Raw genomic sequence first — 26,416 nt, forward strand, 5'->3', positions numbered from 1 at the left:
CAATAAGGATATGTTTTGTCTTGCTTTAGAGGCTTATGGAGTTTTGTAACCTATCTTTTATGAAATACACACTTTCATGGCTTAGCAAAAAAAAAAAAAGAATGTGTTTTAGGTTCTTAAGTTTATTGGTTTATTCATAGAACCTTAAAGTTGAGGAGTTGAAATTTGATTAGACTGATTTTTAAGTATTGCGAAACTGATTTTTAAGCATTGCGTGACTTAATCACTACGTGACTGGTTTTTAAGCATTACGTGATTGGTTTTAGGCATTATGTGACTGATTTTGAAGCATTGCGTGACTGATTTTTAAGCAATGTTTAAGTTACGCAATGCCTTACTAACAAGTCACGCAATGCCTTACTAACAAGTCATGCAATGCCATATCAACCAGTCACGTAATGCCCAAAGTCAGTCATGTAATGTCCAAAGTCAGTCACGTAATGTCTAAAAACTAGTCACGCAATATCTATAAAACCACTAAAACTACTGAATTTTATTTAATAAGATCAATAACTTTAAACAATACACTATATTCTATTTAACAACATAATTAACGAATATGCTTACTTGACAAAGAATGCTCAAAATATTCAAAAATTTTTCTTCATATATCAAAAATTACTCCAAAATGCTTAAAAATGCTCAAAACGCTCAAAGGTTTTTTTCGTGTATAAAAAAGTATTTCAAAATGCTTAAACATTTTTCTTTCTGATAAAAAATACTCCAGAGATGAATAGTCTGGTGAGAAAAGTTTAAAGAATATGAGTGAATTTGAGACGCAAACCTAAATATACTTAACTTGTTAATAAGTTTCAAGTTGAGACGCGAAGTCAAATAAATAAATCGATTTTATTAAGAGTAATTTTATCTAAATTTTAATTTTTTTAACTAAAAATAGTAAAAATTATGAAAAAATTTATTATCAAAAACGCTTTATGTATGAGATTCATTTAAAAAAAACCCCTATAAGTTGTAGTTATAGCTAGGTGAGGACGTGAGGGACGGAATATAGGAAAAAGAGGAAAAGCCAACAGTGGCTTAAACGCACAATCGTGAAAAGTTTTAGGACTTTTCTTCGTTCAAAGACCAAACAGTGTCGTTTTGGAAAGCGGTAGAATTGTCTCATCAAACTCGCGTGACATGACAATATTACTGATCTCACATTCCGGCTCCATCGAAGGGTAGGAAACTCCTTATTTCCATTCAAGAACTCCAAATTCTCTAGACACCTTCAAATCCATTCTTCATAATCGGTCAGATCTAAACAAAACGCAAACAGAAAGTTCGCCAAAATGTCGAGCGACAGCGATGACGAAGATGAGCTCCTCCAAATGGCATTGAAAGAGCAAGCCCAACGGGATCTCAATTACCAGAAACCGCCTTCCTCCAATTCCCGCAAACCAGTGGCCAACTTCGTTCAACCGCCGCCGCAGCAACCGGGGACTGTTTACAAGGCTCAGAAGGCGCCAACTGCCTCGGCTCCAAAAAAGCCGGCTGCAAGAAAGATGTCGATGGATGATGACGAGGATTCGGAAGTGGAGATGCTGAGCATTTCGAGTGGGGACGAGGATACTGGAAAAGATCCGAAGGGAGGAGTCGGAGGAAGGAGTAGAGGCAGAGGAAGCAAAGACGATGATGGGCCCTGGGATGGAGAAGAGCCTGATTGCTGGAAACGTGTCGATGAAGCTGAGGTACTTTATAATGAAATTTAAATTCAAAGTAAATTATTGACAGATGATTTAGTTAAGGGTTTTTTTACCATTCTTCGACAGCTTACTCGTAGAGTTCGCGAGATGAGAGAGACGAGAACAGCTCCGGTGGCACAAAAGTTCGAGCGTAAACCATCAGCAACAGTGGGGAGAATACTTAACAATCTGCAATCGTTCCCTCGCGGCATGGAATGTGTTGATCCACTTGGACTGGGGTAAATCTTTTGATCATCTTTGTATTGCTTGATTATCATTTTTTGTTTGTTTTAAAGGAATTCACTGTATGTTATAGCTCATCAAGGCAGGAAAATTTTGTTCTATGATGAGTAATTATACTAATATGATTATATGAACAGTTGCCAAGTCATTGTTTTCCCTAGCATCAACTGAAGTAAGTGGTTCCTCAATTCTTGATCTGCTACAAGTACTTCAGCTAACCTGTGTGTTTGTTTCATTGGCAGGATAATAGACAACAAAACGTTAAGGTTGATCACTGAGGCATCAGAAAGCTCTCCATCAAAATCTGATAGAGATTATATGGATAGTGGCCTCCGTGGTACTTTTTCACTTTCTTATTTAATATATTTTCTGCAGATTATAGTTTGTCATAGTCTCTTAAGCTAAAGTTGCACGCCATTTCTAATTTGTTTCTCTAAAAATTATAATAGTACAGTGTCTGGACTGTATTTCTGCTATCTAAAATACAAGGTTACTAGATGCCCCTGGGTTATTACCTTTCACTGCACTCCAAGTTTCTTCAAATTTGAGTTTATGTCAGTGAAAGTCATTACTCACTTCATCCCTACTGTAGACAATATTAATTCAGAAATATCATAAGATCTGCTGGGTGTTTTTTTGTTATTTATGTTTTTATATTAATGAAGATTATGTTAATGATGTCAATTCCTAGAAATCAGTTAATTTTTTTTGTATGGTGATAAGGAATTGACTAGAGTTATTATCAATTTTTTTCTTTTTGTTGGGCTATGGTTAATCTTACTTTTAGCTATTAGTGGTTTTTAATTTCTGTTCCCTGTTTATTTGTTCTTCTTCCACCAAAAGTGGTTTGTCCATATCAAAATAGAGACCTGAAAGTGTTGCAACTAAACTATAGAGAATTCTCCAGGTTTTGTTCTTCTTTATTACATGTGCTTAAACTCTATAGAGTTTTGTGGTTTGAAAGTGAATTATCTTGTTGAAGTTTGTTGATTGGTAAGTAATGTGTCACCAGTAACATTATTGTGATGCTCTTCCACAATCTTGATATATTCTGAATAGCGCATGTGTTGATATGCCATAATTTTATAATAGTCAAGGCAGTAAGAGCTCTACTGAAGGAGGAGTATGAGATGGAGTCCAGTTATTGCTGATCTCTATTCTTATATTTTAATTCCATCACTAAGCTTCACTGCAATGATTGTTTACTTCTGCTATTTTGTGAAGGCATTAATCTTCTTAATTTGGGTTAAATGTGGTATTCATGTGCTTTTTATATTGGAGATTATAACAACCATCAGAGACTTATCTAACCTCTCAAGTTCTAATGTTCAATTTTTTGTTGTTTGCTACTGAGTATATTTGTCCATGCTGCCCTGGATTTTAGAATTCACATCTCATGAATGTCTCTTCTAATCAATTTTTCTGCTTGCTTCTGTTTTCACCTCTTATTCATGAATGTCCATGATGTTGGATTCCTCAATGAGCTACTTTTTCTCCCTTGAGCATTTCTAATTTAATACCTAGAGCTGTAAAGCCAGTGTGTTACATCCTTTTTGTGAAATTGTGCAGAAAAATTGATGTATTTCTCTGAAAAGTTTGATGCAAAATTGTTTCTATCCCGAATACACCAAGATACAACTGCAGCAGACTTGGAGGCTGGTGCTCTTGCTCTAAAAACTGATCTCAAAGGGCGGACTCAACAGAGAAAACAATTGGTTAAAGACAATTTTGACTGCTTTGTTTCATGCAAAACCACAATTGATGGTATGAAAGCACCTCAGTTCACTTGAGTCTGGCACTACTTTTAACTGTGGCAATGCAAGCGTTTGATGGGTTTAAAACTAACTTCTTCTCATAGTATTTGCCATAATAATTTTATAGAATTTTAGCTATTAGTAATAATTGGTTCTAATGTGGAGAAAAATAATTGCATAGATATCGAGTCAAAACTGAAGCGAATTGAAGAAGACCCTGAAGGTTCAGGGACAACTCACTTGTTTAATTGTATGCAAGGAGTGAGTTCACTGGCAAATCGTGCTTTTGAGCCTCTATTTGAGAGACAGGTTGGTTTTTGCTTTCAAATCCATGAATGCTGGTGCTATAGAAGGAACCTGAGATATATATTATATATATTTTTTGTGATTTGATGTAGGCTCAAGCTGAGAAGATCAGGTCTGTCCAGGGAATGCTTCAGAGGTTCAGGACACTCTTTAATTTACCTAGTACAATTCGTGGGAGTATTAGTAAGGGTGAATATGATTTGGCTGTTAGGGAATACAAGAAGGCAAAATCAATTGCTCTCCCCTCCCATGTAAGCAAGAGCACTTTAAATCGCTATGTAAAAGATTTATATTTTGAAAATTGCTTCATTATCATTCTTGCATCCAATTCTCACATACATTCCAGATTCTGATAGCTGCTCATTGTTTAATGTGGTCTTTTATGTATTAGACAAATCTACACTAAGGAAAAGAAAAGAAAATTTAATTGTTTTCTCAGGTATGCGTTATGCTAAGTTTGAATTAGAACCTCTTTAACTTTGGCCAACTCTCAAATTTATTTTCATTTTAGTTTATCTCTGATATTTATAGAATTCAACCTCTAGAAATAACTATGACTTAAGAAAAATCTAGAAAACTACAAACCTCAAAGCTACCTTTCTTCAACTTCTGAGTCTCTCAAGTTTATTGTTTAAGCTAAGTCATTTTAATTGCTTTCTGGAACATCTTAAATCTGTTATGGTATTGTATTGTTAACTATGTGCTTTTCTGTATTTCATTCTTGCTTCTTGGTTTATTTTATATGTGATCCAAATTCCAAATAATTTGACATCTCTTATTTATGTTAGGTTAAATTAGAATCTATCAACATATATCAATGAGCATAAGTTACTTTTTCATGTTTTGGGTGAACATCGCTTTCTATCCTATGGTTTCAAGGAGAGAGATAAGATTGAAACAATTTGAGGCTTGTTATTTTATCCACTTCAATTAACACAATATATAAATGTATATGTTTGGTCAAGTTATCCTTGCTGTAACATATTGAGAGTTTGAAAATAGCCATCAAGGCATTAGTTAACCCTATCTTATAATTTGGTATTAACGAGCTATGCATATCTAGTTTACATTCATCTTGGATTTTCAGTTCTAATTCTTCAATTTTTGTAAATAGTGCTTACATGTGGCTGGTGGTTTATATCTGAGCATGTTTTTGCTTAAGTTCTAACATTATTTAAATATGTGAATAAAGTTTTAATTCAAAAATGTTATTTGCATCTTTATCTGCTTGTAGAATGCTTCCTTGGCCACCTCAACAAATTTCATGGAATTTTAGTTTCTGCTTAGTTGACAAATTGTGTATGCCAGCTAGTTTTTACCTTACATCATTGCAACTGATTTTCACACATCTCTTTACAAAATTCATAGCACAAGCTGAAGTTGTGTCTACTGTTGGGTTTAGCTCAAGTAGTGAACAAATTGTTTTGAGTGGTTTAAGTCAAAATCATAGCCATAAATCTGTTGCTTGTATCATTTTCGTTTGTAATACATTATTTTTATGCATTGATTCCCTGATGGCTAACATCAGTATTGGACCTTTTTTTATTTATGCATGTTTCTCATAGTTCTGGTGGTCTCATTCTCAGGTGAGCATTTGATGTATGCTCAAGTCTGTGCATAGATAGAGGTCTTTTGCAATAGTACTTAACTTATTGTTTACTGTCAGGTAAATATACTAAAACGAGTTCTTGAAGAGGTTGAAAAAGTGATGCAAGAATTCAAAGTCATGCTTTACAAGTCTATGGAAGATCCTCAAATAGACCTAACAAGCGTAAGCATTTGACGTGCCTTTTTCAATGTTTTGACACTATGCAGTTTAGCGGGTCAGTAAACGAACAATTGTTGTTGACCTAAGGCCTGGATTGTCCTTGGATTTTTGTTAAATTTTAGTGATCATGATATTAAAATACAATTTGCTTGATGCTTACCAATCCATGAGATGCCAGGTTTTGTTTCTCACTAAAGCAATCTTGTATCGTTAAAATCAACCTATAACAAAATATTGGGGAGTTAATTAGGCAAGTTTGAATGGGAAGGAAGATAAAAGAGAACGTGCAAGTTATTCCATAAGCCAAAATACCCACCATTTCACAAGCCAATCAAACAGATTTACTTAATTAACTATGTTGGAATCATTCTGTTCTCTCTTGAGTTGTGATGTTCTATCTGCACTTGTAGTTTTAGCATGAGTGGAAGTATGGAATATTTATGCTGAAAAGTAATGGGATGGTTGAATGTGGAATCCTGATTTTTTGTTGGGTTGCTGAGAGTATGAAGCTAGTGCTCTACGAGATTGTTGTAAATGTTCTTTTTGACAGTATGAAGTAACTTATTGTGGTTGTTCAAGCTTGGCATTGAACAAAGATGGCAACTTTGTTTTTCTCCAAATATCTATACTAGATATGTTATAGATATATTATTCGCATATTTTGATTTTGTTGCATTAGACAGCTGATTTGATGATCTTAGTAAGGATGCCATCTAGTAAAATGCTTATTTGGAAAGTAAATAAAAAAGGTCTATTGTTCTTGGTCTATTTTATGGCTAAGGTGTTGCCTAAGCATCACCTAGTTTTCATTATTGTATGATGAATAGTATAGTGGTGGTTGACTAGTTAAGGTGAATAGATAATGCACCTACAGTTTGTAAGTAACAATGAAGAATAGATGTTAATATGCTATTTATTGCTTCACATCTGATATCAACTGTGTACTGCTCTCATTTATGTAAGACTATTTTGATTGTTTGCCGGTCTTCCTTTTTCTTTTTAATCTCATAAAGGTAAAGAAGTTCCTTAAGTAACCTTGTCAAGTATATATTAACTCATCAAAACATTGTTTCAATTGATCTTACTCGCTTTTTAAGTTTACAAAAATAAACTAGTTTTTGGGAGTTTACAATTTTTTTTTAAAACTTTTGCTTTTCTGTAGAAATAATAATTTAGGTTGACATATTATGACAAGTTTTGCAATATCCAATAAACACTGAATAAACGATGTGTTTACATTGAATCCCTGTTATATTACTGATTTGTTAAATAGATCTGTTAAATAACAGGATCTAGTTTACATCCTATATTTTTGTGTGTTCTTTTGAAAGAACCTAGAAACTTAGTGTATCAAAGCCTTACACAAGTTTTGCCATTCTCATAAGTATTTCTGAGATTTCTTTGTCTGTTGTAGCTTGAGAATACAGTGAGGTTGTTGTTGGAGCTTGAACCTGAGTCTGATCCAGTGTGGCATTATTTAAATGTACAGGTTAGTAAATTCTGAACTTTCCTGTAGTGTCACGATGCTCTATACTTTTTCTTTTTGGCTAATGAAATGCTCTATGTTAACTTGTCTTTTACTTGCTATTTGATTTATTTAATATGTGCTTGACATTTTCTTTTGATGCTGATTGTTTGGTTGGCTGGTATAGTCAAATGGCTATAAATTCCTATTTCCATCCCCCTAACCCAAAAACAAGTGCCCCTACATAAAAGATGCAAGTGATGAAGGGCCCTTGCCCAAAATTTTGAGGAACATTGATTTTTGGTAAAAATTGGAAAAAAAAAGGGTCTTTGTTATGTGGGTTATTTTGATGCACTTCACTTTGTTTACATTTATGTTGGCTTATGTTAAATTTAGAAGCTCATATAAATGGGGTTTTGTCAGACTTTGAGGTAGGATTTGATAATTTGAGACTTGAGTCGGGAGAATTTTGACAATTGAGATTTCAGATTATTTCCTGGGTGTTTGTTTTAAAATTATATGATTCTGTAACAGTACATCTTGTAAGCCAGTTGAGTCAAGTTTTAGCAGATTTTTGTTATCCATAGTTGCTGATCAAGTAACTTCAACCTGATGATAGAGTCAATTCGAAGAAGCTCCTGAGTGCCTCTAAACAAATCAGTTTTGAGTCAAACTTCTATTCAAGTTTCTTGAACTTGATAATAGGTCTAGTACAAGAAGCTCCTTAGTGCTTGCAAGCAACTTGACTTGCCTACATGCAAATTGACTTGCTTACATTCCCCTACTCTTGAAATTCAAGTCATTGAAATATTTAGGTTTCTTTTATTTGATAGAATCATAGAATTCGAGGGTTGCTTGAGAAGTGCACTTCAGATCATGAAGCTCGGATGGAAACTTTGCATAATGAGATACAGGAAAGAGCACTCTCTGATGCGAAGTGGCAACAAATTCAACAAAATTTAAGTCAGTCTGTAAGTGCTACTATCTAGATTGATGATCTGATATTGAGGAAAAACTCTTGGCTCTTTGCCTAATCATGAGATTTATTTCATCTATTTTTTTACTATTCAGTCAGATGTCAACTACTCCCTTGGGAACATCCAACTACCTGTAGATTTGCAACCGGTGGGCTTGACTGGAGAAGAAGTAGATGTTCTCAGAGGAAGATATGTAAGAAGGCTAACTGCTGTACTTGTCCATCACATACCAGCTTTTTGGAAAGTGGCACTTTCTGTTTTCAGTGGGAAATTTGCAAAGGTACTCTGAAAATTGTCTAAATCATATTTACAAGAGTTGGATATAGTTATGCCCCAATAAACATTGCATATTCATATTTCATCTCGTATAGTAATTCTTATAGTTTGCCAACATATTTTTTTTGTCCTCACTTTTGGTTTCTTTTCTATGGCCATTAATTCATTGCTATAAGTGCCTTTTCTTAAATCACAAGTTGTCAAGACAATAATGTGATTCACTGAATTGAACATTTATTCTGGTTTTTGTTGTTCAGTCTTCACAGGTTTCTGATTCTTCGGCAAGTAAAAGTGAGGAAAAAGTTGGAGATGGGAGATATTCGAGTCATTCTCTTGACGAAGTTGCAGGAATGATGCACAGTACAATATCTGTATATGAAGTCAAGGTGAATATACTTTGCTTGGAACTATAACTTAATGTCTTGCTTGCTTTACTACCTGTATGTAGTGGTGTTTGTGTTCTGAAATTAATAGCAGTTTAGGAATGAAATTTATGATACTTTGGTTTTGTTGGAGTTATTTTATTTCTTGTCATTGATTGAAAAATTTGTTGTCTTTATAACCTACTTCCAGTTCTCTTTATGTCCCTGGAGTACTCTGAAATTACACATGCATCCATTGTTATCTAATAGTATTTTTTATTTCCATCAGAAACTTGAAGTCTGACTGTTGTGTACACTGAGACCATCAGCAATAAATATCCATATTTCTTCTTTCCACTTGAGTCTCTGTCCAATAAATAATTACTGTAATGACATAGAGATGAGTTTTTAAACTGTTGACCCTTATTTCAAAATTTTAATTTGAGAGCTTCTAAAGATATGCATATGTAAAATTCCTCATGATAGTACGAAAACTGTTTGGGATTTTGTCCAGAAGATTCACGTTGAAAGTTGCTTGTCGTTGAATGTAAAAAGCATGGTTCTCTTCCAGAAGACATGGTTGATTGTTTTATTAAGATACGTGTTTCTAATTGTTGAGATTATCAAGACTGGGGTTGTTTCCTTTTTTCACCATCTTTTTCTTTTTGAAGTATAGATATGCTAGATAATCCTGAGGGACTGAAAATGAAAAATGACCAATATCATGCTAAGGTTTTTCTGGCTTATTTTCTGGATAATTTTACTTATTTGTAACTTCATTATTAGACTTAGGTACTGTGTGATAAAATTGAGAATTTAATTCTGGAACAATTGCTGAATTTTTGGCGTTGAATTTGAATTGCAAAAACTGCTCAGGATGTTTTTGGAATCTACATAGTTAATGTAGTTAGGCCTTTTGATGATTGTAGATGGCTAGATGCTAAAATTTGAAAATTATCTTATATGAAAGTTTTCTTTTACAGTCATTAAAATTCTAATTACATATATGAAGTTTGGGAGATTAAAAATTTATCAATTAAAAAGAATTTAAAAAAGCATAAATTCTTGCAATAAAGTAGCATAAACCTAATGTTAACTTAGTCCGGCAAAGTAGATTGAAAATAATTAATAGAGAAACTGAAAATGTAACAGAAAGAAAAGAGAGTGAAAAAAATGCTTTATTTGTGATATGGTGGTGGTGGAGGAAGAGTTGATGTTTATGTATTAAATTTAGATAGGGTTTTGTTAAGAGTGTAGATTTGAGAAGGAGAGAGAAGATGGAATATTTGGCAAAAAAAAGAAAAAGAAAGACTAGAGGCATAAAAGAATTAATGTAGCAACTATATTTTCCGATAATAAAAGTTTTTACTTCGTTTTGACTGAACCTATACTACAAACAGCAATAAGTAGGTTCTTCCCTATTGAACATTTTTAACATTTTTCACTTAGACTATTTTTTTGAATGGTTCCAGATCTGAGTAACAAATTCACAAAATATTAAAACAAATTAAACTGCAATGTTTCCAGTCCAATCAATATGCCTTTCTCACGGGTGGTGCTCCTCTTATCTTTTTGTTTTGTAGTGGTTCTTACTGAGTTTGCTCTTGACATAGGTATTGAACACATTCCGTGATCTTGAAGAATCTAATATTCTTCACTCCTACATGAGTGATGCCATAAAGGAAATATCTAAAGCATGCCTTGCTTTTGAAGCAAAAGAGTCTGCTCCTCCTATAGCTGGTACTCCCAACTTTCTCTGAAACTGTTGTCGTTAACTTCTAAACTGTTCTAATGTTTCTTTTTCATTTGACAGTCTTGGCACTCAGGACACTTCAGGCGGAGGTTACTAAGATTTACATGCTAAGACTTTGTTCTTGGATGCGAGCATCAACAGAGGGGATAACAAAAGATGAAGCATGGGTCCCAGTATCTGTCCTTGAAAGGAACAAATCTCCATACACTATCTCTTATTTACCTCTGGCTTTCCGTTCAGTTATGGCTTCAGCAATGGATCAGATCAATATGTAAGTATCTAGAGATTATGATGTTGAATTTGTAAGAGGCATAATTAGTTATAATGTTGTGTGGTTAGCATAAGTAGTTATTTTATATTTGTTTCATGATGTTTGTAAGTGGTTTTAAGACGGATCAAGCTTAGTGAGGTTGCCCATAACCTATTGGACAGATGTGCAAATGGCCTTTTTATGTGTGGTCTTTGATATTGGTTGTCAAAGTGTAATTTAGCTCTGATATTGCTGACTAGAGATGAAGAGGAAAAGGCCAATGTATGACTGCTGCCTTTATCTTCCCTATGCAACCAAAAAGGAAAAAAGTGTCCACATTTGAAGCACTTTTCCTTACTAATTGCATTATGATGGTGGTTTACCATGAACATCTGCTGAAGATAATTGATATCTCAAAGAGTCTCTGGTTTTGTCTAGGCTACAATGAGCTAAACTGTTGATGCTCAGCTTGGGCTTGGTTCAATGAGAAGCTTGCTCAAGCTGGACTCAATCACAACCTAGATCCTTTTTTTTCTGAATGTATTTGTTAAATGAGTTAGACACAAACATAGATGAGCTGGTTTTGAGGGTTCATGAGCAAATCATTATTTGGGCTTGTGAATACATTCATATTTAGAATAGTTCTCTAAAAATGTGTCATTAATTTGTTCATAATTTCTTATCTTCAAAATATTAAATTTTGAAGAATTGATAATTGAATAACCCAGCTTAATCATGAGCTCGGATAATTCAGGCTTTGTTTGGTTTTTTTTTTTTTTGTTATTTGTTTTTGCAAAAAAATAAAAAGCAAAATGAAAAAAATGAAAACTGAATAAAAAGAAAAAGGAAGTAGCAAAAGCATTACTCAAACGGAGCCTTAATGAACTGAGAGCCTTTCAATTAAGCTGCTAGTTAGTTCTCGGGCTTGTGAACTTGAGCTCAACTTGACGTGGGTTTGATTTTGACTTTAAAATTTTTTTTAATATGTTATGCATTTCTTATTTTTTAAAATTAGAAGAAATTTGAATAGCCTTAAGCTTTTCTCTTAGCTTGTTTGTGTCTGTGTCAAATTTATGAAGGCATTGGTTACTGATGTGCCGTGATATAAATCCAGAAGATCCTCTGTAGGAGTATTTCTGATTCAAGGTACTATTGCAAATTTGAGAACTTTTATATTATTATAGCATTTGTCAAATGCGAGAATTGTGCTAGTTAGCCAGGTTGTGCTTTTTTACAATATAATTTTTAAATCAGAACAAACTTAAATAGCCTTAGGCTGTTCTTAGCATGTTCTCTGCCATGTCAAAATGACAAAGGCATTGGTTACTGATCTGCCATGATATAAAACAAACAGATCATTGGTAGGAGTATTTCTGATTCCCGGCGCTATTACAAATTGGAAGAACTTTCAAATTTTATAGGGTTGCCAAGTTATAAGAATGGTTTTATTTATCCATACTTTGTAATACGGTCGGCCAGTGAGAAAAGGCTTTGTTTTTGTTTATCCATGTTTTGTAATACAAGTGTAATTGATAGCTATTTATAATACAGTATCAAATGATATTACATATAATTGAGGAAGCATATATTGTTAGTTTCTCCTAGTGAAAATTTTCTTTCCTCACCCTCTTTCAAATCTCAGGAAAGATGCTTTTATGCATTATATTGTTACCAATCTATTCTTGGAGAGTTGATTATACTCTTCTTTTAAAGCTGTTTAATATGTCTTCCCCCTTCTTTCTTTATCCAAAGGATGATTCAGTCTCTGAGGAGCGAGGCTACAAAATTTGAAGATATGTTTGCACAACTTCAAGAAATCCAAGAATCTGTGAGGCTTGCATTTCTAAATTGTTTCCTGGATTTTGCTGGTATGATGGACAACAGTATCTTATTTGTTCTGGAAAATTTTAGTACAGTTGCCTGGTTAGTCATGATGCTTTCATTATGTGCATGTTGATCAGGTCATCTAGAGCATATTGGAAGTGAGCTTGCCCAAAACAAATCAATCAAAGAAAGTCTGCATTTGCAAAATGGGTATTCTCATGAACCAGAGGAGGAGTTATCATCTGATCTCCCAGGAAATGTTGTTGATCCACATCAACGGTTGTTAATAGTTTTAAGTAATATTGGATATTGCAAAGATGAGCTTTCTTCCGAGTTGTACAACAAGTACAAATGCATTTGGCTCCAATCTAGGTATGGTGGAATTCTTTTGCTACTAATACCAAGAGCATCAATAAAGTTGAAATTGTTATTGCAGGATATTTAGGGTCATTCTTTCTTGTGGTAGCATAATGAGGCCTACGGCTTTCAGTGCAGTTAGTTAATCATTCAGATTATACCCCCTAACCTTAGCAGAAGGAATCAGCTTGGGCCACCTAGCTGGCCCAAACCATGTTAATTCAAGTTGATCTGTCGCTCATATTATGCACTATATTTGCTCATTTATGGCTTGTCAATGCTGTAGGGAAAAAGATGAAGATGACTCTGACATACAAGATCTGGTAATGTCTTTCTCTGGACTTGAAGAAAAGGTCCTTGAGCAGTATACTTATGCAAAGGTATGGCAAAATTTCTTGCTAAATTTTGTTGTAGTTACCAGATGTTATTTTTATTATTATAGTTTTGGAAAGACAACAAGCACAAACAAACAAACAGAGAAAAAGTTTGAATGGAAAAAAAGAGTAAGCTTGTGAGCCTTTTGATGGACCTACGAGAGTTATCAACTGATTGGAAAGTTGAGTTGGAAGCCATGAACACTGGTACACTGGCTTAGCATATTTGCTTCTGATCATAAAAATGACTCTGCATGGCAATAAAAATAATTAATGCTCAACTGATTCTAATGTTAATTTTTGCTTTCATTCTGATTGCTGAGCTCAATGTTATGATGTGAAGATCCTAGATTCATCCTCTTGAAAAATCACAATCTTGATTTACTAGGCAAAATCATGAACCTTATTTGTTTAAAGTGATACTTATTTTGGTTTCAATTATAAATCTGTAAGCAGTATCAAATAAAAAAAATTAAGTCCTTAGTGCATGATGTAAGCTAATTGGTTTATAGGTCCAAAAATAATGCTTGTGTTTTTGCTGTGACGGTGGAAGCAGAGACAACTGAGAAAGTCAAAAAGCTTTGAAGCACCAGGAACCATGATGCTGGATGCTTTTGCTGGGAGTATTAAACAAGCTACTTGAGCTAATATGACCACAACCTGTGAAAAACCATTGAGTTATTAGACAGTTAAATACTTACAAGTTACGATTAAGGCTGCTCACTTTTTATCCTCTTTCATCTTTCTGTGATAATGCAGAGGAGAACATCATCCTATTAAGAGTTTGGATCTTTCTACTTTTAGATTTTAACTGCCCCTTGCTGTCTAACCAACTGCCATGGAAGTATAGTTTGGAAGAACAGAAATCCGTGAAATACTAATTTACTTGAATATGTTTATACAGAATGCTATGCTCTCTGATGTTGTTTGTTGCATCGCAGTTAGAATAATAATAGGAAAACAAAAGCTAATTTATATGTCTTACCAGAAGGAGCAAGATACTAACCAGCTGGGAAATGAGCTATCTAGAATTTGAAATAGAGTGTATTTTAGAACCAAGTTGAAACATTGTTTTCTATTAGGAATAGTTGATGGTTAAAGAAATATCAGCTTGCATAGAAAATTGCTGTTCCCCTGTACCATTTAAATCCATAATTTTTAGATTTGAATCCACAGTAAAAAATCCACCAGAAGGTGGCTAGTCAAAAAAAAGTCTGAAGCTGCTTGACACAAATGGGTTAAATAACCAAGTGGTCTCCGCCAAGTACCCTTCTCTCTCTCTCTCACCCCCTCTCCCGCTCCAATGAAAGAAGATAAAAAAATAAAAGGATAAGGAAAATGGGGGAAAAAGAGCCTTGTTGCTGGTACTTGTCGGTTAACGTCTTTCCCAGTTCTTTTGTTGTTGCAAAGGATGTCTACCTTCTGTAATATCTCTATGCTTTTACTGCTGTTATACTTTTCGTGGAAATAAGGAGTTCGTAGTTGTCTGAATACTTGAATTTGTTTTATCCTTATATTTCAGAAGGGAAGTCAGGAGGCTGGCTTCTATACATGTTCATTCAAGCTAATTAAATACCGAATATGAACCATGTTCCCTGAAATACTTTTCCATTGTGACTTTGTTTATGGGCCATTATTTCTTTAGTTTTTAATTTTTTAATTATTTGTTTTCTCATCAGGCAAATTTGATTAGGTCAGCTGCCATGAACTATTTGTTGGATTCTGGTGTTCAGTGGGGATCAGCACCTGCAGTAAAAGTAAGGATTTTGTGATTTCATAATTGCTTAGCAAAATTTTTCCCTCTGGCCAGCTTAGCAAGCATTGATTTTTACTCAAGGGGTAACATGAATTGCTCCTATCTTCAGGGTGTGAGAGATGCAGCTGTTGAGTTATTACATACTCTGGTAGCTGTACATGCTGAGGTACTTACTGCCATCTGTGGCCATATAATCTTAGATTATTACATTCTAAGTTTTTTTTTTGAATGTCACTGTTGTTTGTGGATTTAACCTGCATAAGTGATTATTTTTATCATTTATCTTCTTGACAATCTGTCAGAGAAGTCTTCAGGATTTGAAGCATCATCTGTCTTGATCTGTTTAAGTAATTATTTTTGGTAATAAACTCAATTTGTCTATTAAAGTGACTAATTCCTCACCCAGGTCTTTGCTGGTGCTAAGCCCCTCTTGGACAAGACACTTGGGATTCTTGTGGAAGGTCTGATTGATACTTTTATCAGCCTTTTCAATGAGAATGAGACTAAAGATCTCAGTTCACTTGATGCAAATGGTTTCTGCCAGCTCATGCTTGAGGTATTATAATTGCATTTTACTTCAGTTATTGTAATGGACTTGAATCTGACCATTAATTACTGCTTCCTTTTTGTGTGCATCAATGGTTGGATACTTCCTCTTGACCACTAGCATGGTGGGCAACTGAAGTTTTTAAGAATAACTGATGCTTTGCTTTGTGATTTTAACATCATGTGTTAGAAATTGGAACACATTGTTATGGTTTGTTCCTTTTTTTTTTATTTTTCATTTATTAGTATGTACTCCTATTAGGCATATACACGTATATCAACCCTGTCTCTCCCCTCTTGCTTTTCCAGTTTTCCTCTCACATTTTGAGAATGAAATGGTTGAGGGAGTTGATGTATCCTTTTTCTGCTTAAGATCAATTGGCTGCTTATGGATTTCTTTTTCTTTACTGTACCTGTATTGGTGATTACTTGATTAATTCAGTGGCTTAGATGGTTGATTTCTGTAAGATGTGTCTTCTACAGCTTGAATATTTCGAGACCATTTTAAATCCGTGTTTCACAGCTGATGCTAGGGAGTCTATGAAGTCTTTGCAAGGGGTGCTGTTAGAGAAAGCCACTGAAAGCATCTCTGAAATTGTTGAAAATCCGGGGCACCATCGGCGACCAACTCGTGGAAGTGAAGATGCTCTTGCAGATGAGAGGCAGCAAGGGGTGTCTGTATCTCCAGATGACCTGATTGTAAGATTCTTGTCTTCTAGGATATCTTTTTTTGTGTGTCAGATATCTTCCTTCTTCTAGGATATCTTCCTTGTTCTTTTAAGATAATGATTCTTTATGGAGAAATTTTGAACAAGTTGGCTGTTGATATTCATTTGTTTTTATGAAATAATTGTCTCATTAAGATGAAGTAGGAGTGAGAATTGCATTTTTGAGAATTACTGATACTAATTGGTGATGTTATTGTCATGTGAGAATTCCATGTAGGTTCAGACAGTGTTGGGATGAGTTACTATAGTGTCTATGCTCTGAAGTTGAATCTATCTGATTTTGATATGTGGTTCCCAGTTTAGTTTTGTGGGAGAAGCAATGATCATAGCTTTTTCAGTAAATCAATCTTGTGTGGTTTGCTTTCCATTCTGTGGACATGATCTTAACTTGTTTATGGTTTTTCCCAGGCTCTTGCACAGCAGTATAGCTCAGAATTGCTTCAAGCAGAGCTTGAGAGGACCCGCATCAATACAGCTTGCTTTGTGGAGTCACTTCCATTGGAATCTGCTCCCGAATCTGCTAAAGCTGCATACGCTTCTTTTAGAGGTTCAATGGACTCTCCCAGCAGAAATTACAGAGGCACACAAGCTATGGGATCCCCAAGTTTCACCCAGCGTTGGCGCAGATAAATTAGTCGGGAGCCATCAGTATTCTTTGAAAAAAAAAAATTCCCCATGTTCATGTGTAGTTGTGTTTTACTCGTTGATACGCATAATTTCGTATGAAATCTGTATTTATTTGTTCTAAGAGCTTCAATTGCCTTGATAGGTAGTTAGGTTGTCACCATATATTCTTTTGCCATATTTTGTATCGATGGGCACATAATTTTGATGCGTGGTTGAAAATTTTGGATCATCAACTTAATTAAGTGTGATAAAGTCACGTGATGTCGTTGGGGTTTCTCTAACTTTTAGGAATATAAATTATTATATGTTTATTTGCTTTCAAGAAAGACCTAAAATTTTGTTAATTTTAAAAATATAAATCGATATATCAAGTATGTATGTTTACTTCATATATTTTTCTAAAATTCGAAATGATAACCTTTTTTTTTTTTTTGAAAAAGAATAAGGAGAAAAGGTTAAAAAATAAAGAATGAAGGAAAAAAATTGAAGAAAAAGGTCCAAATTTGTTTATTTTAATTTTCACAAAAGACCCAAAACATGTTTTATTACCAAAATTTGAAAAAATTGTACTTCCTATCTTTCATTTCCCTTCGTAAGATCAATTTAAGTGACTAAAACTATATTATTAAGGTAAAATATTTTAATTTTTAAGTTTTAATCATAATTTCATATGAGTTTATTACTATTTGAAATAAATAGTTCGTTTAAAAAATATTTTATGGATAATTAACACATTATATAAATTATAATTTTTCATTTTTTAAAATTTTTCTAATTCAAAAAAAAAAAAAAGAGTGAAAAAGAGTGGAAATAAAAGAAAAATATTTTAAACATTTCATGTGTATCCATCAACATCATTTACATGTTGGGGGTAGACTGTTAATTTTAAATACTAATGAATATGTGTGAAATTATGGTCAAAACTTAAGGAGGTTAAGATATTTTACCCTACTTTCTAACTTTTTTAAATAATACTTAAAAAAATCTCTAAACTATTAAAGAAAATTCAAATAAATCTTTATTCTTTTATTGCGTTCAATCAAGTTTTTATATTTTTATTTTAAATTAAATAAGTACTTGTATTTTTATTTTAAATCAAATAAGCCCTTATGACTAATGGTTAACTTAATCAAAATATCACTCATTATTTTGTTATGTGGTGCTGACGTGGCTTGTTGACATATTATAATAAAAGATGATATGACATGTTGATATAGTATGATGACATAATCATGTGGCATTTTTCAATCTCCACATCAACACAGCGTGAGCATATGAATAATGAGAATTAGTCAATCATTAGTTATTAGTTATAAGGGCTTATTTGATCTAAAATAAAAGTACAAAGCTTGATTGAATGTTATAAAAAAATAAAAACTTGTTAGAATTTTTTAAATAGTTTAGGGTTTTTTTCAAACATTATACCATTATTTTTATAATAAAATTAAAAAAACAATACAAAAATGTGGGAAAATAAAAAAGAAATGTCCAACACATTTTGTTTTCTTTCCTCCCTTAATTAGGAAAGTGGGCAAGATTTGGTCGATGTGTAAGGCAAAGGGAGTGGTTCGACCCTACCTAATGTTGACTTGTAGGGAGGGGGGGAGGTGGGGTGAGGGGCATATCGACCCTCTATCCATTGAAAGTCCTATATTCTTTTTCCATTTTCATCTCTCTCTGTCTCCTTGTACTTTGTTTCTATTTATCCTTTCTGACTAGTCATTCTCCCTTTTCATTTCTTCTGCCCTTTCTTTTCCCTAGGTGGTCCTTCCTCCCTCATATAGCCTCTTTTACTTTCTTCCCTCTCTTCTCCCTCCCAAAAATCATTATAAGTTATAGATTTTAATTGATAGATCCTCGTCCAAATATTGACTAGTAGGACCATTACCATATATTAGAGGACCTCTCTGAATTGTGTTCCATGATAGTATAAATTTTATTTTTTTTGAAAGGTAAGAAAATTGGATTAATAAAAGGTAAAAATGTGCAAATTACCAAAAAGGTTATCTGAGAAGGCAAGATGCTTATGTGACAACATAAACCCTGGAAGCAAGTGAATATACAACAAATCTAACCCCTCAAAACAGAGCCCTTTTCTAGATCATGCGAATTTACCAAGAGCAGAATTCCACCAAAGTTCCTAGTGTTAACACAAAATTATATGAGCCTAGGTTTCTTGACAGACACAACAACAGTCATAATAAAGATCTTAAAAGAGAGAGTCCAATAACTCGTGCATAGCAATAAAGAATATAAGTCCTAAGCATAATAAAAAGAAAGAAAAAGTCGATCTTGCAACTATCACAACTAGAGACGTCAACGGGCAGGGTACTTGTTAATTTTAAGGTACCTAAACTCGAACTGTCACGACCCAACTTGGGAGTCTATGACTTGTGCAAGAGCCTAGAAAGCAAGCCCTCTAGACTTGCGCAAGTGTCAGAATCCAAAATCATATAACACAAAGCCAAAGGATTCAATAATCAAATATTCATAATAAAACCAAATATAATACATTATCCTTGGCACATAATTCATATAAATGTTTATAGGGCCATACGTTAGTTCGTATATAACAACCTTTACACATAAATTCATATGGCACAACGTGCTTACATACACAACAAACTAAGTGTGGAGCGAAAGCTCATGACTGACGCAGTGGAGTGACATAGCAAATGGGAACCTACCGGATGCCAAAATCGGTCTGCCACTGAATGACCTTTACCACATAGCTCTGTATTCTATTTATCTGCACATGACCTACAATTGGGTGAGTACTACAATACTCAGTGAGTGGAGCAGATAGACAAAATCATATATATTAAATACATATATAAAATATATACACTGTCTATGCATCTAGATGTTCTAGCAAACATCTTCAAATACAAGGCATATCATTATCTCTGAAGTCTCCAATGTGAAGGCATATCATCATCCTCAATGTCTCCAAAGATTATCACACATCGTTAGGCTTACTCTCGAAGCCAGTCAAAGTTATTCAAATCATTCTCCATGGCACACTCTAGTTGCCGAAGCATCACATTAGGTTCATTTAATATTTATCTAAGCCTTTCCATGGCTATCTCATGTCATATACAAATCAAATCAATGAGTGTTCCTCCCTTGGACACAATCGAATCACACTTGATGGCCAACCGACGGAGAATCAAATCATGCTCAAGGCAAAACCACTAGTGGAGAATAGATCACGTGCTTGCCAAAGCAATAGGAAGAGAACAAATCATGCACAGTGCTGAAGCAACAGCCAAAGAATCAAAGTCATTGACAGGAGTAATCTCTCAACGATTAGCATCACCTAGAATCTCTAGGGATGGCATCAAAGCACCATAGGCATGAGTCACAAGTGTGATTAGTGCCACCGTCCTTGCTTACCACCATCCCTGCAAGCACACACAGTCACAGGGGGATCGAAATCCACTCATCTACAAATCAAATCAACGTCCAAAATTCATCCATAGGATGGAAACACAAATCCACAAATAAGGCCATCATGCTTTTATCATTTACATTTTCCTTATCGAACCTCAATTCACCTTTATCGAGCTTTAATCGTCTTTAAGTTCGGTTAGGTTCTACGTGCCTTTAAATCTCCAAGGTATCATTGGATCAAATTCTCTTAACATATCTTTCGCCTAGGGAAATTTGCTCTTAAGGTTCATTGTAGCCCCAAGACATCCTAGTTTAAGTACACACAACATAGGCCACCCATGTGGCTCATATCACATCATGTGGCACACAAACACCCATTCCACAGTTTGGTTCTTTTGGCTAGACACTTACATCTAGGCAATCATATATATACATATATATACATACACACATGTTAATACTATGGCAGTGCCTTCATTAAGGCGTCATGCATCACATGCATTTTAATTCAAACCCACTTACAATGACAAATTGAATATACTTCCAGCCAAGCTTTGGTGCTTAGCCGCCAATCTCCCTCTAGCTTGCCAACGAGTTAGTTTAACTCCATTTCCCCTTTCAAACACATCAGAACATAAACATATTAATTATTCATGGCTTTCGAAAAATGTCAACTTTTCCATAATTAATCAAATTGTAGCAATCTAATTATTTATGCTTAAATCCTTCAATAATGAGCTAAACCCATACCTTGTAAGTTGGATTGCACGAATCTTAGCTCCAAATTCCAAATAAATCGTGGGAGATTCACCAAAGTTGAAAAAATTAGATTTGTCAGAATCTAACCAATTAAATTAAAAAATAATCTGTAAAATTGTTTAATCTTACCTTAATTGTCACGACCCGAAACACCCCTCGAGCTTGTGACAATTGTCACGATGTCCCGATAGACATTCATTACCCAAAATGCCAATCGAAACCTCGCAAGGCTTAACATCAGTTTTCTCGCTTCCCCTGTGAGTATTAGTTACTAAAATCATGTTTTAAAGTGATATGAACCAATTTCAGTTCAAAAATAGTCAAAGAGAAATTTCAACTACACAGAGGTATTTTGGTCATTTTTCTCAAAACTTTCGAAACTAGCTAAAAATGTAGTATGCGAGTATAAAACACATAATTCATAGTAAAAAATAAGTTTAAACATCTAAAACCTTCATTTAAAATGAAATTATAATTATTAGAATAAAATAAAAATATTGAATAAAATATTTAATTTTTTCATAAAACAATATTTTTAGAACACTACATAAATAATGTTTTACAATGTAAAAGAAAAATAAATTCATATATATCGTAATATAGTAAGCCAGAGTATTTAATTTAATTTACAATAACAAGTGGACCCACGAACGACCAAAAGTATTAAAAGCAATAAACCTACAGTTTGGAGAATGTAAATCCAATGGTGGTCCTTAATGAAATTAGCTATTTATAAACTATCTTGAGCCTGAAATGGGTGGAAAGGAGGGTGGTGAGATTATATAATCGCAGTGAGTAAACAAATGCCATCTAAAATATCTAAAGCCGAGTAAATGGAGACAGATAAAACAGTTTAACATACTGAAATTCATCACCTTTCAACTTGTTTCAACCAAATAAAATCAATTCATATAAATTGAGTAATCAACATGGCTTATGAATTTCTTAAAACTTTGGCTCGTGCCAAAAATCATTTTTATACCTAGTTATCAGGGATGCCTTGATCGAGGGCTATCCCAACCGAGTCCGTCAAGGCTGTAAAAAAAGTTATGTACGCATAAATCATGTTTTTATTTTGAAAACATAGCCATTCATTGGCGTTGGCTGAGTTCCCCATCACGTGGTGGTTTGACGTGAAGTGAACTCTAAAAGTTATACCTCATGAGTTACCCTACTCGCCTCTCCAACCGAGGTAAGAATATGACCAGGTTCCGTGCCCCTCTAATAGGCTGATCTACAGAACCAGCTCACTGCAGCAAGCTAAACCCACCATATAATAAAAATTCAACAGCATGACATGGTAATTTTATCATTATCCAGCCTATCAAGGCAAACAACAGTTTATACATTTCAACACAAATACCAATTCAGCCATTCATGCCAATATTGTCATAAGCCAATCAATTAGAACCATAAATTCACAATACATCAAATGGTCTCCAATTACTCTATTTTCAAAGTCTTCATTCAATTTCAAGACCATTTATGAAATAATTTTATTTAAACACATTTTGTTTATAAAATGTAAAAATTTACCATTTAAACTCATTTTTCATAAAATCACAAAATCGGATAAAAATCACTCTAGATAATTAAGACGATAGTAAGGTTACTCACAATGTCTAGAGTGTGAATTTTTGAAGTACTCTGACTACTGGTCTTCGGATGCAATTTTCTTGCCTTTATCGGAGGACTCACCACCTTAATATAGTACAAAATCAAGAAACTTACTACATTGGTACTAAATCAAAATTAAACTAATTTAGACTACTAATGCATGATATGAAATGCAAAATGCACTGGTAACCATCTAAACTCGGTATTGGCCTAATTCATCTTATCACCCGATTAATTGGCCAACGTGTCCAATTTAGCTCCCAATTGCTCCATTTCTTTTCCAATACCTTAATTCACCAAACACAAGTCAAATAACCTAAAATTTGGCAAAACCATTTTCACTTTTCTTCTTAGAATTTTCGATCAATAATGGTGCATTAACACCGTGATTTTTCCTACTACTTTTCCACACCATAATTCATCATTTTCTAACCAATTCTTTTAAAATAAAAATCAAATTCATCCTCACTCAATACAAGGTAGGTTCGGCCATTGATGGGTGATGGGGAAAATAAATTCTTTTCTTGTTGTTTTGCTTCTAGATATGGTAAACTAACTAAAAACACTAACATATCTTGAAATCAAATCAATCCAACATCATTCTCTCTCCATACCCATTCGGCTAGCCATGAATCCTTCATGAAATCTTCTGAGTCAACCATGAAAAATGCAAAATAATGCACGGGAAAGGTAGATCACAAGTCAAAATTAAGAAATTTTACCTTTGATTGCTTGATTACTTGGAATCCACCAATTTTTCTCTTGAATTTTCACCCTAAGGTTCTTGTTCTTTCTTTTCTTCCTATGTTCTTCTTTGGCCGGCCATATGATTGAGAAATGGGCTGATTTTATGGTGATTTTTAAGCCAAAAAAAATAAAATGATACAAATTTGACACATGTCACCATTCCATTAGTCCATGTGTCATACTTAGCCATTAAGCAATCTCTCTCCACCACTTAAATTTTCTCAATTATCCATGATAATATTGGGTAAAATCCATGTGCTGGACAAGTGTTGGGTGGTGTAAAATTACAATTTTGCCCCTGGGCGGCAAAATGACTATTTTACCCCTATGCTCGAAAAAATACCGGAATTAAAATTTTTCACTTCTCAAACTCAAATTATGTTCTAAATAGTCAATCTTGATCAAAAACTTCTTCCAACATTCCAATTTTTAACCTTGGGTGGCAAAATGACCATTTTGCCCCTAGATCATGAAAATTCCAATTTGACTCCAAATCGGTCTTCGAACTCCGAATCACCATTTTAAGTCATTCTGGGGTTTTAAAATTCTTAATTTTATCTTAAAATCTCTATTTGGACTAGTTCGAGGCTTAAATCAACTTAATTGTACCATTTGATACAATACCATCCTTTAACGATTTTCAAGGTACCCAAGTAAGCAAACATGCATTCTTATATAAGAATGGCATAATAAACATATTGTAGAGTCGGGCTTGACATTAATAACATTTTCCTAAGCTTAGATTAGCTCTAAATAGCTTCAAGAATCTGTTTAGGGCGTTAAGGTTTTGAGGTTCCTAGAGAGAGAAAGGGAGAGAAAAAGTTGAGCGTGAAATGGGGAGAAAATGACCCAAAACCCTTTTTTATTTTTGCCTTTCTTTGTTGACTCTAGATGTTTTTGATGATAATAAAACATTCTTCATTCTTTAATGTCTAACCTCATTACTTAAGTGTGCAGGATAAAGTAAATTCCCTTAATGAAATGAATGATTAAAAGCAAGATCATATAATAGATAGGGTAATTAGTTAAACTGAGAAAAATGGAAAGAGCTTGTAAGGAAAGGGCTTTTGTAACTGATTATCAAAAGTTCTTAATTAGTTAAGAAATGATTGGGCTATAAGTTAAAGCAAAACTAAAAAATGTTGAATGGTTAGCACTAGGCTTAACTGATTAAGAAGGTGCTGGACAGAGCAAAACAGAAGTCTGCTAATCAGTTAAAGTATGATATTAGTCAATTAAAGCACAAGACTCGAAGAATCTCCAAAGTGCCAAAATTTAAATTTAAAATGAAGATGACTGTTGAATGGAGCTAAAATGAAGAAGTGCAAATTTGTAGAATTTTTAATTGATTAGAGCTTGTGTTAATTGGTTAAGGCTAAAGGAAGTGAAGCTTCAATTAGTTAGAAGGAGAGTTAACCAATTAAAGGAATTCTGCTGAAGTAGAGAAGATTAAAGATAGAGATCTCTTAATCAGTTTAAGCATCATTTAATTGGTTAATGCTGAGTACACAATAGCAAGAAAGTATAAGGTAGGGAAGCTATAATCGGTTAAAGTTACCTATAACTAGTTAATCGAACTCAATCTGCCTTTTTAAATTTAAGCACTAGAGGACAAAATAATGGCTAGAATGGCATCAGAGTTGTCTTCAATGGCTAGAAACTGTCAAGAAGTGAGATTGAAAGAGAGAAGAGCCATTTTGAGCAAAAAGCCAAATATCCGTCACCAAAAACACTTGTCCTTTATTCTAATTCTAGAAAAGTGTTTGAGCTTGCTTGTAATCCTTCTGAATTTGTAAAGTGTCATAGTTGTACTTCTTTTTCTTTTCTTTCTTAAGAAATAAGAGTGTGAGAAACACTCTAAGTTTGTTGTAAGGGATTAGAGCTTGGGTTAGAAACTTACCTTGTAAAAGCTTGGTGGAAGCTGTTAATTCCACTAGTATAGTGAAGTTGGGTTGAAAATCCTTGATTGGGAGATCAAGGTAGTGGATGTAGGTTAAAGGGATCAAACCACTATAAATACTCTTGTATTGTTTAGTTTTCTTTACCCATCGTTACTTGGTGTCTTGTAATTCTTACAAGTTCTAGTCTTTCCTTTCATTTAGTTGATTAAGAGCTCTACAAGCTCTAAAGGACTAAACAAAAAATTTTTTAGTGCTATTCACCCCCCTTTAGCACTTTAACGGGACCAACAAGTGGTATCAAAGCCATACCTTCAATTTTAAGGCTTAACATATTTAGGGGAGATTCACATGGCTTTGCAAAAGTCTATTGTTGTAGAGAGTCAATCTACAAATAGGCCTCCTCTATTTGATGGATCATATTATGCTTATTAGAGCACTATGATGTCTATATATATTAGAGCCCTTGATTATGAAATGTGAGATGTACTTATGGGAGGACCTTATATTCCTACCTCACCTAGTTTTGTGACAAGTGAGAGAATGCCCAAGCCAAGAGTTGAGTGGACTGAGGGTAAAATAAAAAAAGGTTCAAATTAACTTTAAGGCCATTAACACCCTCCATTGTGCATTGACTCCCATTAAGTTCAATAAAATTTCTAGTTGTACCACAGTTAAGGAAATTTAGAAAAAGCTTAGAGTCATTCATGAAGGGACTTCTCAAGTTAAGGAGTCCAAAATTGCTTTATTCACCCATAATTATGAAATGTTTAAAATGAAATCGAGTGAAGACATCTTTGCCATGTTTGATAGGTTTACCAACATTACAAATAAGCTCAATTAACTTGGAAAAATCATCCCTAAACATGAGTTAGTAAAAAGGCTGTTTTGATGCCTCCTAAAAAACTGGAAACCCAAGGCCACTGCCATCTTAAAGGCCAAGGATCTCAA

At 34.0% G+C, this 26,416-nt stretch overlaps 1 protein-coding gene and 1 long non-coding RNA gene across 4 annotated transcripts; one reads left to right on the plus strand and one right to left on the minus strand.

Moving 5' to 3' along the window:
• LOC18592596 (exocyst complex component SEC5A) lies at nucleotides 1,146-17,325 on the plus strand. 2 transcript variants are annotated; one of them, XR_001928936.1, is made up of 21 exons: nucleotides 1,146-1,691; nucleotides 1,773-1,924; nucleotides 2,171-2,265; nucleotides 3,498-3,692; nucleotides 3,864-3,991; nucleotides 4,081-4,239; nucleotides 5,655-5,759; nucleotides 7,171-7,245; nucleotides 8,055-8,192; nucleotides 8,293-8,478; nucleotides 8,732-8,860; nucleotides 10,450-10,576; nucleotides 10,650-10,860; nucleotides 12,592-12,707; nucleotides 12,801-13,035; nucleotides 13,307-13,400; nucleotides 15,074-15,151; nucleotides 15,260-15,316; nucleotides 15,557-15,706; nucleotides 16,220-16,395; nucleotides 16,833-17,325. XR_001928936.1 is itself a non-coding variant. In XM_007019409.2 (21 exons), exons 1-21 carry the CDS (start codon nucleotides 1,293-1,295, stop codon nucleotides 17,052-17,054), a joined length of 3,267 nt encoding a protein of 1,088 aa, XP_007019471.2. In that variant the 5' UTR covers nucleotides 1,150-1,292; the 3' UTR covers nucleotides 17,055-17,325. The 2 variants fall into 2 exon arrangements, 1 of the variants encoding a protein (XP_007019471.2); XM_007019409.2 differs by having other exon boundaries at nucleotides 1,150-1,691; nucleotides 16,180-16,395.
• Nucleotides 19,506-21,586, minus strand: LOC108663054. 2 transcript variants are annotated; one of them, XR_001928938.1, is made up of 4 exons: nucleotides 21,333-21,586; nucleotides 21,195-21,217; nucleotides 20,967-21,059; nucleotides 19,506-20,455 (listed from the first exon to the last, which is right to left on the minus strand). It is a non-coding gene; the product is annotated as an uncharacterized LOC108663054 (long non-coding RNA). The 2 variants fall into 2 exon arrangements; XR_001928937.1 differs by lacking the exon at nucleotides 21,333-21,586 and having other exon boundaries at nucleotides 21,195-21,326.

The sequence above is a fragment of the Theobroma cacao genome, chromosome 8, assembly GCF_000208745.1.
Source record: "Theobroma cacao cultivar B97-61/B2 chromosome 8, Criollo_cocoa_genome_V2, whole genome shotgun sequence".
Lineage (NCBI taxonomy): Eukaryota > Viridiplantae > Streptophyta > Magnoliopsida > Malvales > Malvaceae > Theobroma > Theobroma cacao.